The sequence below is a fragment of the Lineus longissimus genome, chromosome 1, assembly GCF_910592395.1.
Source record: "Lineus longissimus chromosome 1, tnLinLong1.2, whole genome shotgun sequence".
Lineage (NCBI taxonomy): Eukaryota > Metazoa > Nemertea > Pilidiophora > Heteronemertea > Lineidae > Lineus > Lineus longissimus.
Window position 1 is genome coordinate 15,068,164 of NC_088308.1, and position 17,596 is coordinate 15,085,759.

General features: G+C 42.4%; 1 protein-coding gene across 1 annotated transcript in view; it reads left to right on the forward strand.

The window, feature by feature from the left end:
• LOC135488719 (N-alpha-acetyltransferase 60-like) overlaps positions 1-17,596 on the forward strand; it is a 133,377-nt gene that overhangs the window by 14,166 nt on the left and 101,615 nt on the right. Inside the window, exon 2 of the mRNA XM_064773443.1 lies at positions 10,373-10,515. Coding sequence (XP_064629513.1) covers positions 10,406-10,515 — 110 coding nt within the window. The 5' untranslated portion in view covers positions 10,373-10,405. The remainder of the gene's footprint in view (positions 1-10,372; positions 10,516-17,596) is intronic.

Below are 17,596 nucleotides of genomic sequence, written 5' to 3' on the forward strand. Positions count from 1 at the left end.
GATTTGAGACACCTCCGGGGCAGTCTTAACTATAAGTGGACTGGTTCATTTTTAGCAGAGCGCACATTGGAGATGAGTTTGTTGATGTTGGCTTGGCGACATGAAATTGCACACAGGCGTGCAATTCGCAGGGAAATGGTTTTTCGTGATTGCCTCCATCCCCTGGACTTCTAAAATGATTTATAATTATATCGGCGATATCGGTTTGATCGGCAAACATTATTCTTGTGAGGGATGACCTCGAATCGGAAACTAGGAGGAATTACGCGCTGCCTCCTGAGTTAAAACTGCTTGCGACACTCGGGTTTACAATTTTTACGCTTGCGGATCATTCCAACAGTTTATACTTGTGATACTCTCAACATTTCTCAACCAACCGCGAGTTGAGTAATTGCAGTGGTAAAAAATCTCACTGAACCAAATTTCTGAAACAAGATGACACTCCTCAATTATCTGTTTTTATTATCAGATTATTCGATTTCACGGTGTTATCGGTGTGGTCGATCGAATGCATACATTATTTGGATTCTAGGATCTTCGTTTCATGAGTGGAGATATTATGAGACGTTGGGAAGGGGATAAGTCATCCTTAGGCGTATCCATTGCGGCCTTAGCTTATGACGCTATTTTTGAATCCTAACATTCCCAGGTAATGATGATACAATTGTGTACAGAAAAATGATTTGTAATTTGTAATCAGTGAATGATAATAGAGAGATTCGGCTGTGTCGTTTCCGAGATCGAGATCGGGATAGATTGCGTCACGCCTGAGCCGTTCTCGATCTCGTTGTCGTAACGTCGTTTTTTCGGTTCAGCTTTGTCGGCGAGTTACGTTTTTTGCCGTTAGATGTCATACATGTCCAGATTTAAAAATGGCAGCAGATTTGAACTTGAGAGATTTGGCCTTGTTGTCAGACGACGATGACCTTCTTGTTTATAGTTTAGAAGATATGAAACCATCATCGTCAACCTTTGACCCAACTTACAATCATTTCAACATAAATCAGATAACAGATGAGCAAGCCAAGGTAATGTTTCGGTTTACGAAAGAGCAAATCACACAAATGGTCGTTGCTCTAGGTATCCCACCTGTGTACAAAGCAGCTGATAGATCTATCGTTACTGGTCATGACGGGATGTGTATGCTGCTGCGACGTTTGGTTTATCCAAATAGACTTTGCGAGTTAGAAATATAGTTTGGAAGCCCAAAAGTGTTTTGTCCGCAATAATCACAACAGTCCTTGACGATGTCTATTCGCGCTTTAGAACGAAGTTCACAGACCTGGATGCCCATCCATGGATGACCATAGCCACCATTCATCACTCCGCCGATGCTGTCCACGAGAAGAGAGCTGCTCTTAGGAATTGTTGGGGGGTTCATCGATGGTACACCCAGGCTGATTTGCCGACCAACAGTCAACCAAAGGCTATGCTTTAGTGGACATAAAAGGGTACACTGTCTTAAGTTCCAATCCGTTGTGGCTCCCAATGGTCTCATTGTTAATCTTTACGGCCCTGTTGAGGGACGTAGACATGATTCAGGCATGCTGAGAATGAGCAACCTATTGCCGGAGTTGGTTAGGGTCAACTACAGGTTGATTGATAACACACCTATGTGTCTCTATGGGGATCCGGCTTATCCCATCTGGGATCAGCTTCTAGCACCATTCAGGGGTGCCGTTGTGACTGACGAGCAAAGGGCTTTCAACAAAAGCATAAGTGCCGTATGTGAATGTGTGGAATGGCAATTTGGAAAAATTGTGTCGAACTTCGCTTTCTTGGACTTCAAAAAAACTTGAAATTGTACCTCCAGCCTGTTGGCAAATTGTACATTGTAGGGGCTTTGTTTTCAAATTGCCACACCTGTCTGAATGGCTCGGTCACAAGCACGTATTTCAGTGTTGACCCACCAGCACTGGAAGACTACTTGGCCTTGCAATAGGGCTTTATTGAGGACAATCAATGTCTTAGTGACAAAAGAAGGTTAGTGAAGACGAAACCTTTAGGTCATCATCCTATAACCAGATGGCAGCACCCTACGGTGTAAGATATCAAAGTCAACATGTACATTTAGTCTTCCAGTGCTAGTTGGATCCACACTGAAATAGGTGCGAGTGACATGATAAGATGATAGAAGTTACTAGTACAGCAGAACCTCACCTTTAGTGGCCAGTGCACGCTCACTACGGATGTCCTTTCTATGGACAACTGTTCAATCGTTACCTATTCAATCGTTAGACTTGTCAATTATTAAGGATAGTACTTCTCATGTCTTCCTTAGGTGTGCTTATAGAGGTTCTATAGTTTATCCAAAGTCAAGTTAAGTCTCAACGCTGTTTCATGTTTTCCTCTTCGACTTCATTCAGTCTCTTCTATTGGACTGTTCTCTGTTGCACATGTCCTAGTTGAGTTTGAATAGTACCGTCACCTGGTGTTTCAGTTTTGCTTGAATTTCCAAGGTTGAACATGAAAGTACAGCATCAAATTTGTTTATGTCGAACAATATGAAAGTAACTCTAAAACATCTCATGTTAACATTTATGTTTAATTTGAAAATAAACTTTTAACAACTTTCACAACAACTATATATTGTCAGATTACTGGTCCTAATAATATGCAATAGCAGATTATGACCAAAACAATTCCTGGCCAAGGCACAAAAGGTACAAGGCCAAATTACACAGAAAACAATGTGACAATACATGGTATTGAATGCATCAACATGGAAACTGAATGGTGTTGACCAGTATGAATACATCAAGATCAGAGCTAGGTCTTCTAACATGGAAGCTGTGTGGGTTTCACCAGTATGAATACATCAAGATCAGAGCTAGGTCTTCTAATACATGTATAAATACAGCAGTAGGACAATCAATTATTTGTTTGCAAATTTTGTAAGTAGTTCCATTAGGGCCTGGCGCTCCTTCCTGTCCGCCTCCAACCTGCGCTCCTCAAGGGCAAGGCGCGTTTCCTCGTTCTTCACTTTTGCTTCCAAGTACGAGCTAACGTCAAACTTAGCTTTTTTAGTAGGTGTTGGTTCTTCTGAAAAGATTAATGATAAACAAATCAATGTCAGTATTTTAATTAAAACAAGACAGCTCAGTACAGGGACACACTAAGCACATGAGGCTACCACTACCATACATTGTAGACTGTTGTTTCATCTATACATGCAATACTCATGGCGAAGCATTAGACTTTCAGACTAATATTGACTTACTATTCTTCCTCATTCCCTCCATTGCTCTCCTGTCTTCTCCTCATGTTCCCTTTTTTTTGCTTTCTTCAACCTTTTTGAGGTACTCTGACACTGAATTCCGGTCCGGTCTGGTTCATGACTTGGCCACCAGGGGGCTAAAACTTAAAACATAAAAAGTGTGATATGTCTCTTGTTAATGATCCGTTTTCAATAAAAATTTTATGGTAGGTACTCCTATCAAGGATACATCACATATCATACGTGTTTTTGATTTGACGTACTTTTCAAGGTCACAGAGGTCAAATGGTGTAAATTGGCCGTTAGGATGTAACGATGGCACGTTTCTAAACTGCAATGACTATTGATCCCAAATTTGGTACACATGTACCCCTTGGTCAGGTGATCACAGGTACCGAAGTTTGGTGCGATCTGATTTGCCGTTTGGCCTCCAGGGAGGGGGCCAAATCCTAAATTCTTCAAAATGCCATTATTCCTAGTAATTACTTGCCCGATTGGCACCAATTTTATATCATAGGTACATCTAATTCTAACAACCATTCAATGTGTCACCCGGGTCTTCTTTGAGTTGACCTACTTTTCAAGGTCACATAGGTCGAATGTACTGTAAATTGGCCATTTTGGGGAAATTGTAATTGCTTGGACCTACATCAAACATAACACTACATGACACAATACCATGCTCTTTATCCATCTTTCCTCCACATGAGGTGAGCACAATGGCCCTGGCCATTTCATTCAAGGACGCCATGTCATCTCTTTTATAGTTGGCCAAAAGACCAGTCAACCTCTCCTTCAAGGACCGTTCGGATAGGGCATGGCATTCTGGACGTATCCTGGCAACAGCTCGATTTACATTATCCATGAGCGCAGTCCACTTTGCCGCATTCTCGAAGGGGTTCATGGCAACTACCTCTCGTAGGAAGATAATATCTATTGATGGCGTATATCGCAAGAATTTTTTCATGTTGTTGTCAGCTTTCTCTATGATGATTACTAATTCCGTAGATATATACTGTGTGACTAATCCTGGGATAGAGTGAAATAAGTTTACTTCCATGCCTAGCACTGGGCTATTATGGTACATACATGTAGGCCTATGAATGGTGCAGTATAAGAGTAAAGATATGGGGATTCACAATGCATTGTTCCATTAGAATCCACCCTGGCCAGGACATAGGCCTTCGAAACGCATGGGGTCTATTGTCATATCTGCATTAGGGTAGCACACCTCCATGCCCTTGCTATGCTAGGCCTATCGTGTCTCAAAGGCAACTTCCAGACTCTAGTCTAGACATACTAAATAGATGACTTCACACCAGGCGGAGGAAGTCACTGCTAGCCACAACAAACCTAAATATAGACACAACGAACAAAAGAACACATGGTATGCGACCATGCAGGCCTTTGTTTGCTGCTGGTTTGTTGTGGCTCCCAGTGGTTTCCTCTGCCTGGTACGGTGTGAAGGAATCTATACTAGTAGACCTACTCATTGAATAGCATGTATATGTAGGCAAAATTTCATGGCAGCCTATTTACACTCAGCTCAGGCCTAACTACCACCAGCATCAAATTGCATGTTGTTATAATGACCGGAGTGCAGCAGGCCTAGGGCTACATTACAATGCATGCATGTATGTGTAGCCTACATTACGCTGTAGACAGACAAAATGCAAAATTGCACTCTACTTTTCTCATCAAAATACAAAATAACTCATGACTCATGAGTGATCGATACAAAATAACTCATGACTTTCAACCATTTCTGGTTCTATATATATTTGATAACATGCACCGCCTTCTAACTCACAAGTTCGGATATGGAATATAGTCGAGAATTAGACTGAAAAGCTAACTCGTTGCACACTTACGGGATACAGACGATTTATCTCGGACAGCGAGAACGACATAGGTGAAGTTTACGCATAGGTTGATGACGTCACAGCATAAATGCGTGACGCGGTACTTTTCTATCCCGATCTCGATTTCGGAAACGACGTAGCCGAATCTCTATAATATAATTTATAGGCAGAAATCAACAAGAAATATGACACGAGTACCTGATGTGTCTTTTGAAGAACGAAGTGTTACACTCAAACTTGAGCACTCAACCTGGCTAAGTGGGGCGCTGAGTACGGTAGTTTTATGAATCCCATTTTAGGTGGGGAACTTTGGGAAGTTGACCACTTAGGGTTTCATGGCACTTAAGTTAAGAACTTTTACGAATATGGGTCGGCCCGTATTCATAAAGCTACTTAAAGGCCATATATCAAGGTTTGAAAACATGCTTGATACTCATGAAATATGTTGAGGGTTAAAAAAACAAGATCCCAGACATTAAAAAAAATTCTAATAATAAAGTCATTATTTAGTTATTTCAATTTTCAATTTTAAACTATTTGAATTTCCCACCACACACAACTTTAGATTAGTTCCACATGTGGCCGCTAGGGATTTTTTGATGACGTAGATCAGGTCAGTCAGAACAAAGCAAGATGGCTTCCGCATACAGTTCAGAGAGTGAGAGCAGTGAATTTGAGGATGTTTTGGTCGATACAGAAGGATATCTAAACGTTGAGCCGTACATGTTCGAGCCATTAATATCACTAGATCATAATGAGAGTGATCATTCGGACGAAAGTGATTAGAATTTGTGGTTAATCAATTTGCATGGCAGACCTGCCGATATAGCAAAGAAGACATTGATAGACGGTTGCAGATGCATAACATGTATGATTTTTGAACAGACTAATGTTGCACAATATTGTTTCGCCTCGTCAGTGTTGTATCGCCAGTTATGTCATGACGCTGAACTACTATTGAAAAGTGACGGTATTATGCACAATCATCTTGACGTGACGATATAATGCCGTGCAACGTTAGATAGGCCTAGATGTCAGATGACAATAATCTGTCATTGACAGTGGCTGTCACTGACACTGACCTGTGTCGCTGTCACCTTGCTATGGCTGGAACACAAGAAGACACTATGCGGTATCACAGGCCCCAATAGGGCCTACACATTATGTATAACAACCGACCTCAGCAGCCTCGGGCATTAAATGCAATTGACATGGTTGGAACAGCTGTTTTTAACAAGTGGCATTTAATATTCAGTTGAATGCAGATATCCGGCTTCATGTGATAATCCGTATCGATAAAGTGATCACTGCAAAGTTTGGCCGAAGGCCCAGGCTTCCAACACTCCAAACGTTTGCACTTCCGAATCCACAGCTTCCTCCTCTCTCGTTCAACTGGCTTTGGAAATTCATGAAAATGGGTCCCATCCGTCATTCGATTGTTCTTTGTGCTGGCCTTGACACAATTCGGAGCCACACAATACACCATAGTGAATGAAACACATTACTTCCAGGTGTGCATAATTAATTAAGGCCCTCCTGCTTTTATGATTGCATGACATGTACAGATGACCTGATCTACATCACAACTTTTGCTGAACCAGCCGCCTGGCTCTAACAAGCCAGTTGCTAGCCTGATCAGGTAATCAAGTTGTCAAACACATAATTGGCTATATCTTCAAAATGGATGGAGCTAATTGCATTTGGTTTTCTGTATTGTATAAAGTGTTAGGTACACTTTTGAAATCGTCTTACAGCAGAAAATGGCAAAAAACCTTGATATATGACCTTTTAAAGGCCATATATGAATGATAAAATATTTCCTCGCTCTGTTTTACAGCCTGACGCAGTGACGGGGATGATCAGCATCTGTTCTGTTCTGCGACCACATCAGTCACGGATATAGGAGCCTTGACCACGAGGAGCTGATGAGGCAAAGTCGTATAACCGTCTTAACCTTGACATCGGTGCAGTGCTGAATTTGCCGTCCGAAAACAAACCAGTATAATATTCCAGCCGTATTTCGTTCTTTTCACTGTAATTCTTTTACTTCAAAAAGACTGAATAAATAAACCTACTGTGGCAGTTAGTTTAAAAAGATATTATTGCATTTTATGTTTTTACTCTTAGTGCTGATCGGTCATACCCCTTGGGCCTGGCCGTAACCTTGCATACTGGTTGTCTCGATGCCGTATGCTATGACCATGTATATATCTACTGGACTGGTTTGTTGCACCATGTCGAAGGAATTTTATGTAGAGATCAAGACACTTCCCTCACATCACAATCTACACCTCAAAAGAATGGTTGTAAAAATCCTTGCCATGATTCCCGGTTGCCCCTATGTTGTGACCATGCATGCATTAATGGCCTGGGATGTTGCAACCTACACTTCAAAGGAATGCGAAGTCTAAATCACATTTATTTTTTGTCCCCAGGTTGTGACTTTCCTAACAGCAATTGCAGACCATATCCCTGGTGATAGTGTTTTGTCATCTTAAAAATGAGCACCAGGACATAGCACCAAAAACCTGCCACTTAAGATCAGATCAGAAGTTACCTACGTGGTGCCAGTACCCACAAGTGCATGATTGACACCTAGATCATTTGAAGAAAAAATTGGCAGCAGAACCATGTGTGCATGGAGGGAGGTATTATAATATAAATACTGTGGAGACGCAATGTATTATTGGTCGTCCCAACATTGAGAGCTTTCATCCCCACCAGCCATATCAGATGGCCAACTGGTTTCCCTCACTCGACCAGAAAACTCATCAAAAGATACGAAAGATGTTGAGATTCAGATTACATTTGCTTGTTGTCTGCTGGATTCTGACCATCCATATGCTGAGTTGTTGCAGTCCCAGAACCATCGCTAATTCTAGTATTTATGATGCCCCTACTGTCACAACCTAATTCAGCTGGTTATTCAGGGTTATTTGCCTCTGATTTATCTGGTTATATCCTGGTGCAAACCTAATTTCTCAACATGACAAAATACTTTCACCAGGGATATGGTCTGCAATTTGCTGTTAGGCGAATTGCCCAATACTAGTTATTAGAATTATTTTAATGTCTGGGATCTTGTTTTTTTAACCCTCAACATATTTCATGAGTATCAAGCATGTTTTCAAACCTTGATATATGGCATTTAATGATGTTTCCAGCGACATTAATGGACTGTAAGTCCAATTTCTGAAGAGACTGACGCGTACCAAACCATGACGCTTCTGTCTTGTCAGGGTTTCCCTTAAGGAAATTGTCGTGGAACCACTCTTGGATTGCAGTCAACCTTTCCTCTAGCACAGAACACTGACTTTGGATATTAGCCTTTATAAGCACATGGAGAGCCATATAGACTTGTCTATCGTCTGCAAAGCCATGTCGTTGAGCAGGGCTCTTTTTTAGGAGCTCTCCAAGCGGGAGAATGTAAATTAGGAACAGTAACGGCCCGACAACAGACCCCTGCGGAACACCATAACGAAGCACCTTTGCTGCTGATTTGCTGCCATTAATTACCACATGTTGGACCCGTCCAGATAGATACGATCGAAACCATTCCACTGCTGTTCCTTGAATTCCAAGAAGATCACCCATCCTGGCAAGTAAGATTTCATGGTCGACCGTGTCAAAGGCCACGCTGAGATCCAACAAGACTAGTATGGCGGCACCATGATCGTCGACCATACAACGAACGTCGTTCTGTATGCGAAGTAGAGCGGTCTCGGTGCTGTGACCCACCTTGTAGGCAGATTGAAAGACGTCATGGAGGTTATGAGAGATCATATAAGCATTGATGCGCGCAGCAACAACCCTTTCCAAGACCTTGGAGATGAAAGAGAGGTTGCTCACGGGTCTGTAATTCTTTAAGACCTCGGGATCGAGACTCGTCTTCTTGATCAAGGGTGTCACCAGTGCTTGCTTCATTATGTCTGGCATTGTTCCTTCCGCATTGATCTGTTCACAATCAACTTGATAATCGGTAATATGGCCGGAATGGACAATTTGAGAAACCAAGTGGGTATGGGGTCAAGTTTGCTGGACTTCGTTGGTGAGCGGCTGATGACCTTCATCAGTTCCACATCGTTGACAGGCTGGAGCATATCCTAAGAACCCTGCAATGCAGTAGCCGTTTGTATTGAGTGCTCCTCTCTAACACGTTTGTCAGAGAGACCATCACGAATCTTTTTCACCTTATCATCGAAGAATTGGGCAAACCTATCTGCGAGATCTTCGGCATTATCATGTTTTGGAAACTTTGCTTCTTTGTCCTTGAGTAAGATGTCGTTGAATACTCGTTGCAGCGCCTTGCCATCGGATCCGGCCTCGAGTATCTTGTTGTTAAAGTAATTTGCCTTCGTCTGACGGAGAAGCTCATTGTGGCGAGTCTTGACTTCACGGAACATGTCCATATGTACCACAAGTTTGCTCCGACGCCAGCGATGCTCAGCAGATTGCTTTGCTAATTTGGCATGATACAGATCACTAGTATAGTAGTACACCATGGGTGTGACGGTCTGATTGTGACTGCCCTTTTCTTCTCTGGGGCATGTCTGTCCAACACTGTTTGAAGAGAGCTATTATACTGCTCGCAAACTGTCGACAGTGGGAGATCATTCGGTAAGGTCTCTAGAGCAGAAGCAATATCATGTTCAACGGCCACAGGATCAACTGTACTAAGTTTCCTAGTTGACCAAAAATGGTCTAAATTTCAAGGGGGCATAACTCGGGACCATTGGTCCAATCTAGAAATTAGTTCGGTTTTCACGTTTGGGGATTATAGTCACCCACCACTAAGACTAAGAGGTCAAAGTTGACTATATATTGTTCTGACTGGTGTTCATTGGCCAATTTATTTCAGCTGAGCGTCAGGCCCTTAGGGCCTCCTGTTATCATTGCACATTACCGCATTGCTTCCTTTACTACCATCATTTTATTAACTTTAAAAGCTGAAGTCTCTGAACATTAATCTTTACATTAAACGCCTTCACCATCACACTCACAATTACACACCCATCATCAAATTGTCCTTCTCAATGTTCCTACCTATAAAAAGCTGGGAGGTTTGCAATGGTTTTGCCATCGACATTGCTCTAGTTGAGTTTGTTATGGTGTGATTGAAATAAGAGTGGGTTAAACACAAAATACTGCTTTAAGTAAAAAATTTCCCTGATGTGCTTCATATACCAATATTCATGTTACAGTAGTTTGTGTGAATTTTATTACAGTGCGTAAAAATAGCTACGAAAAATGATATAACTTCAATGCATTTGTTAATTACTTTTTAATTTTTCAGGATGATGATGCAGAGTACCAAGCAACCAGCCCCATGAGTCAGACAGTGTCTTTTAGCCTACAGCCTGAGGTGCAGCTAAGGTTTCTCAACCCTAATGATATAGATGAGGTGAAAACATTATGCCAAGACTGGTTCCCCATCGAGTAAGTGTTCTGAACTGTGTCGAAAACTAGTTGCTAGTTGACACTTATAATTTAAGTACAGGAAGAACCATACATGTACATTAAGTTAAACTATAATCTCTGAGATTGCTCCCCATATAGTCCAGTTATTTTCCTGGGGAGCTCTGGAATTACTGGGCGTCCGTTCACTGCTCGCTGCCTCTGTTACTGTTGCAGTCACCTTCCATATTGACCTTGCGGACGCTCTAGACTCTTTAAGTGGTGAAAATTATTCGAGTCAAGTCTATCTCATGCAGTTTCATGCATTACATTACTGAGTCTGCCTTGGGACTGGGCAATAATGGCTAGACACTGCCCAACAATTAGAATAAAAATACGTTGAGGTAATTGATACACCAGAGTTAAAAGGGTCAATCTTTACCGCCAATACCAAAATGGCGGTCTTCCTTGGTTTTCTCTGTATCTCTCTCTCCGTATCCAATCTGTGGTTTCAATAGGATAACTCAAGAACTGAAGCACAAATCACACTGATACTTTCAGGGATAGTTGATATATGTGATGATCAGAGGTGATTCAATTATGGGCAGAAGTGGATCCACCTCCAAAATCAGATTTTTGGCGTATTTCTAAAGTTTTCACTGTGAAATCAATTGTAGTCTGAACGTCAGCTATTGTCGAACAACTGATGATGCAGGAGGATTTGCTCATCCATTATCTGAGTTGCACCCCGCCGATGATCACCACGATATACCATACTCCCAAGCTCCAGTGGTGGGAAGGTAAACTATTGCTGAGATGATTTCTGCTTATTGAGGAGCACCCACTGCAATTTCCACGCAAAGTCAGACAGCTACTTGTTTTATGAATCTTCAGCAGAAGGAAAGCGGATCGGCACATTGGCGAGCACGTGGACCATGTCACGTCGCTTTCATTCATTCTCTCAATTTTCAAAGAAATTCATCGACTATTTGCCGAAAAATAAATTGCGTACATCTCAGGCCACCACGACGATCATCATGTTTGCCATAGCGATATGCTAATGTGGATGACAAGAGGCATGGCCAGCTGTCACTTGCTCGCTTAACTTTCGGTGGCTATTCTACGAAAGGGCATGTGACCTATGTAAATTATCTAACCAGAAATGTACTCTGCCACTGGAACTCTGCTACTGAACAAAAAACCAGGATGAAATTTGTATAGTACCCCCAGGTATATGGCACGGTTTAACCCGCCGGCCATGAGGGAATTCCTTTATGGCCCAGTGGTTGGCGCGTTGGCCCCAGAGTGGAAGTTACGCAACGTTGAGCGCGGTCAACCTTTGGATCGGTGACCGGCGCGTACAATACAATATTTACCGTATTTATGTGTATTACAGCACACTGCGCTTATATTCAAGGTGCAATTTTCTTCTGAATATTAGCGCATTCGATTGAGAGAAAATAAAGCAAAGATACCTTACAAAGCCAGTGTTGTTCATTGTTCCAAGTACATGAATGCTGGTTACATTCAACCTAATATCTAATATTGATAATCCAAAACGAACATACATGTATGTATTTGTAATATCTATATATTAAACCTAGAGTAGAACTGGTAAAAGTATCTTTATGTCTACCACCCCCTCAACCGTTGGATGGAATCTCCAAATTTTTTGTATGTGCATGTCTCATCTGTGTCTCCAATCCATATTTTCAGCGAAAAATTTGTTTTTCATTTGTTTTTTTTATGAACATCCTGAGATTGTATGTTTTTTCGCATGAATAGCTGGCCATCTATAAGCCCGGCACCTGAGATATAGATGCAAGATCGCCCCAACATTTCTAGGAATCCTGGTGGTCTAATGGTAAAGACACTGGCCTGTCAAGCCAGCGACCCGAGTTTGAAACCGGTAGCTGTCTTATTTTTCCGTGATTCTTATAATTTTTTAGTGATATATATATATATTAGTTAATCGCCCTTCTATAACAATTTGACATCTCGCTGTAATAAAGAATCTATAACATATTTTAAGCTCACATGAGTGAGCTTATGTCGTCACGTCTTGTCCGTTGCCCGTATGTGCGTCGGTCCGTCCGTCAGCAGGACATTTCATTTTAGTTCCAATGTGCATCCCGGTACTTTTCAATTAACTTAGCGGTAGAAAATCAGCTGTTCTCAGTCAGAGGTTTTATTGTATGTTTTGACAATGTTTTCATTCTGTAACTGCGGCTATAGCTCAGAATAGAACTGTGACCTTAAGTCACCTTATTTATTATATTTGGAGCATCTTGCCCTGGGATGGCCTGATGCTGACTCGGCCTATTTTATTTAACCAATTTACAGCTGAGTTTCATGTATATTCTGGGGATATATAGTCCCGGAACCTTATGCTTATTTGCTTCCTTTGGCATGGACATTACCAAGTTTGGTCATATTCAGTCTCTTTCAGATGCTTTGATGCAACGCATGGAATTGGATATGACTCATATATACGTCTGGGTGCCAAAGTTATAGGCCTTTATTATTTGCACATGTAGTATTGAGTAGGAATATATAATTAGTTTGTGTCTTTTGGACTACTTGAATCCGCCTCTTTTTACCAAAGACTTTGTGAAGTCAAGATAGTCAAGATGTAATTCATTCCTCCTCTTCGAATTCGTTCTTACAAAGTATACAACTATGAATCATTTCCTCTAGGATACCGTTAGCCTAGCAATGAGGTAACTATAGTTTTATCTCGTCATTCTTTCTGTGATAAGATCGTATTAGAATTTCTAAGTACAGCATAACCTCTCTATTAAGGACACCCTTGGGACTGACTAGTGCTGTCCTTAATAGAGAGGTGTCCTTATTAGAGAGGTCAAATTGAATGGAAACAACCTATTTGGGACCAAAACCAGTGTCCTTAACAGAGAGGTTGTCCCTAATAGAGAGGTGTCCGCTAAGGGAGGTTCCACTGTATAATCATAAGTAAAAGCTAAGTTCGTAGTCATCTTCATGTTTCTAAGATTAGGTTTATTAGGTCTTACACTTTCTTCTTTCAGTTTAACGTCATCACATAAGTTATCGCATTCGTCATCTATATCCGCACCTGTCAATGGAACTTTCCTTCGCTACATGTGTACAATAAAGATCTTATCATTCTAACCATTAAGTGATGTTAGTACTTTGCCAAAAGCTTATTTATTTGACGGTACCGGAGGTAACAGTAAACCTCAATGGCGTAATATAGGAGGAGGATACTTTCAAACCAGTACAGTGCACATATTATATATCGTGATACGATTATGCTTACGTTCGTCAAATCCACACGTGTGCTAAACTCAACAATCCATTTCAAACTTCCGGCTTTACTAGACTGCACACCAGAGTGGAAAACGCCCAAGTTACGGCTTCTATCGATAGCAGCATGAGGGAGTTGGATCTGTCTACAGAACCAGGAGTCGGGAGAAGATGATAGGACACAGACGTCACTGTGTTTGTCAGTAAAAACTTAACTATCTTGGAACAATAATTCTTGTAACATTTGCGGGACACCACTTGGATATTGTCAGCTGACTCTGGGATAAACAGAAACTGTGATGAACCATCGAACTGATGCTATAGTGTTGTGTTGAGACTGTGTGTATTCTGGTCGTATGTTATTGTTTACTTTAGAGAGATCACTGACACAGGTTTCAGGTCAGCTAAGGTTTACCAGTTCTTGGCATTAGTCATTCTGATTGCATGCGTCTCATTTCAGCATCTGTTGTCATGACTGAGTTGGACCTGCTCTGGTAAGAGTATGTCCTGTTTTTACATGCGTAAGTTTGAGCGTTCCGGAGACTGTTTTGTCCTCAGCATGAACTCAGCTTGGGTTTTTCTACTTTTGACCGTGTTCTGTTCAGAGCTATTGCCACAGTTGCCATTCATTCGTTGATTCATTTTGCATTTGTTGTCAGTAGGACTAATGCCTTGTCATTCAGTAGCGATAGTGGAATCACCATGAGCCCTTAACTTAGAGTCTAAGTAAATTAGTGTTTACTTTGGTTATGGCGATATTGGTGGCTTGGTTTGCCGTCTTAGTTCAGGGGTAGTATTTCAGCATTTGCATTTGTTTGATTTGCTGTTTGTTTGGTTGTAAGTGTAAGCTAAAAATAAACGTGGTACAAGATGGATACCGCAGAGGCATTGGCCAGGTCACAAGCTGAAGCGTCCAGCCAGCAAGGTGCTGAACGTGTAGGTCTAGAACTAGGTCAGAGTTGAAGTAAGGATGATGAGGTAGGAACCACAAGGACAAATTGTATTATGAAATTCTGGAAAGAATTCTACGACAGTGCTGCTCAAGGAGCAAACATTTTAGAAAGCATGCGTGTAAACAATACGACAGCTCTTGTCAGAGGGGCAATAGAGAATATAAGGGAAAGAAATTCCCAATTGATTGATTTGTATGGTAAAATTCGGAGTCTTTCAGCTGAAGCTGACCCCGAGCTAGTGAAGGCTGTAGATCAGTTAAACGCAACAACAAGTCAAATATTCATTCGTGCACAACGACTTGACGATAGAGAGGAGGTTGACTCCACAATTTCATAACCGTCGATTTTCTCGACGAGATCTAGAGTCTCATCCATGGCGTCCGTTAAGAGAGAAACGGCTGTCAGAAAGGCAACCCTGGAAGCCGAACTCATTGCTCAGAAACGGGATGCACTGGTAGAAGATGAGTTAGAGAAATTAAAGCTTGAAGAGACCAAGTGCAGAGCAGAGTTTGACATGATTCTTCGTGGGAAGCAGAGAGAGATACAACATAGACAGAGGGCAAAGGAATTGGAGATAGAAACAGCCAAGATGAGGATTTTTGCAGAGATAGAACGTTTAGATACCCAGATGCCAATCCTAACACCGATGTACCCGAATAGGATGCCACAATGGGAGGAGACAACGCCAAGTCCTTACTTGCCCCGCCTAGGTCCTAATTTGATGCATGCCGAGAAAGCTGTACCAGCACAACTCCCCACCAGGGACCGACCTTGCTTGGTACAGGAAAGGTCACACCAACCAACCACCCTCACCAGGACACATATCCAAGGTACACTGAAAATGTAGCACCTGCCGTACTGGATCCAACAGTAGCTGAGTTCCGCCCCAGAAGCGACATAGAACACCTAACTGAGGCTTTGTTCAAATTAGTTACATTAAGTAGGCTTCCGGCCCCTGAGCCAGCCATCTTTACCGGAGACCCCCTCACCTATCCAGACCGGCTCGCTTCTTTCAACACTTTGATTGACAGCTGGGGAATTCCAACACAAGAGAGAATCCATTATCTAAAGAAATACTTGGGTGGACCAGCTAAGGCAGCTGTTAGTGGTTACTTCTTGCTGCAGGGCCCAACCGCATTTGAAAAGGCCAAGAAGGTCCGACAAGAGCATTATGGCAATCCTTTTATTGTAGCTGAGGCCTTTCGTAACAATGCAATGGCCGAAGATAACTGGTAAGGACGGTAAATGTTTAAGAGACCTATCAGATTTTCTGCAACAGTGTCTCGTGGCGATGGAAACCACAGGCGATTTAAAGATCCTAAATGATCACAGGGAAAACCAAAAAATATTGCAGAGATTGCCCGATTGGATAATCAATAGATGGGGGAGACGTGTCGCCACTTCAAAGAAAGAAAAGGGTTGCTACCCCACCTTTGCTGAATTTGCAAGTTTCATGGCTGTGGAGGCTGAGATAGCCTGTGATCCAGTCGTGTCAATCGGCTCCCTGAAGACTCAAGTCCATGATAAAGAGAGAGAAGGGGACAAAGCAGGAAGCAAGAAGAGGTACCCAGGAGCCAATGTTCTGGCCATGGGCACAAGGGAAAACATCAGTCTTCCATGTCAATTTTGTAAAAAGCCTAACCATATTATGCATGACTGCCGATCCTTCAGCCGAAAAGCGAAGGATGAGAAGACCTCATTTATACAGGGGAACAGAATGTGTTTTGGATGCCTGGGTCAAGGTCATATTTCAAGGGAGTGCAAAAACAGAAGCAAATGTAAGCGTTGTGATGGCAATCACCCAACATGTTAACATGAGGATCGAAAGGAAACTGCTCCAAAACCTGCGAAGACTCCAGCACCCAAGGCCCCGAGTCAGTCCGCCAGACCACAAGAAGTCAAGCATGGTGACTGGAAGAACAAAAAAGACGTTGACAAAAGGACAGAGAATGTGGCAATGACTGAACGCACAGCAAAGGCAGACTCTAAGGCAACAGGCCAAATAAGCAGAAGAGATGAACCCACAGGCAGTGCTATGGTGGTACCTGTCTGGGTGTCAAGCAAGGAAACGCCGGAAAGGGAGATATTAGTTTACGCCCTGCTAGATACGCAGTCGGATACTACGTTTATTCTTAACCACACAGGTGACAGGTTGGGGGCAAAGTCGGTCCTGACCCATTTACGGCTGTCGACCATGACAGCCAGATTTCAGCGCATATCAGGTAACAGGTACAACAATTTGATGGTCCGTGCCTTCAGCGGAGGAGAGAAGATCCCCCTGCCGACCACATTTTCTCGTGAATTCATCCCCATGGAAGAATCACACATACCGACCGGAGACAAGATCAGTAGATGGCCATGGGATCACCTCAAGCCAATCTCCAACAAAATTCCTTCATTACAAGATTGTGACGTTGGGCTCCTGATAGGATATAACTGCCCACGAGCCCTGCCGCCACTCAAGTGTGTGACTGGGAATGATAGGGAACCATTTGCAGTGCAGACGGCCCTTGGATGGAGCATCGTCGGCTGCTCATCAGAGGTCAACTACGGTGATGCTATAGGTGCGACACATCAGGTCATAAAGAGGACTATTCCAGAAGATTTGAGAGCAGTTCAAGATAAAGGTGAAACAAGGGATGAAGTCAACTACTCCCTAAAGACCACGGTAAAAGATGATATAGTCAGACCCACAGATGTCCTGAAGGTCCTAGAAACAGATTTTAGCGCAGGAGAGACTAGCCAGACCACGATGTCTCAAGACGATCTGAGATTCAAGGAAATCCTGGATGACGGTGTTTATCAGAATGAAGACGGGTACATCACAATGCCATTAAGGATGGCCGAAAGGCGCATCTCCAGCCTAAAGCGAAGATTCCAAAATGATG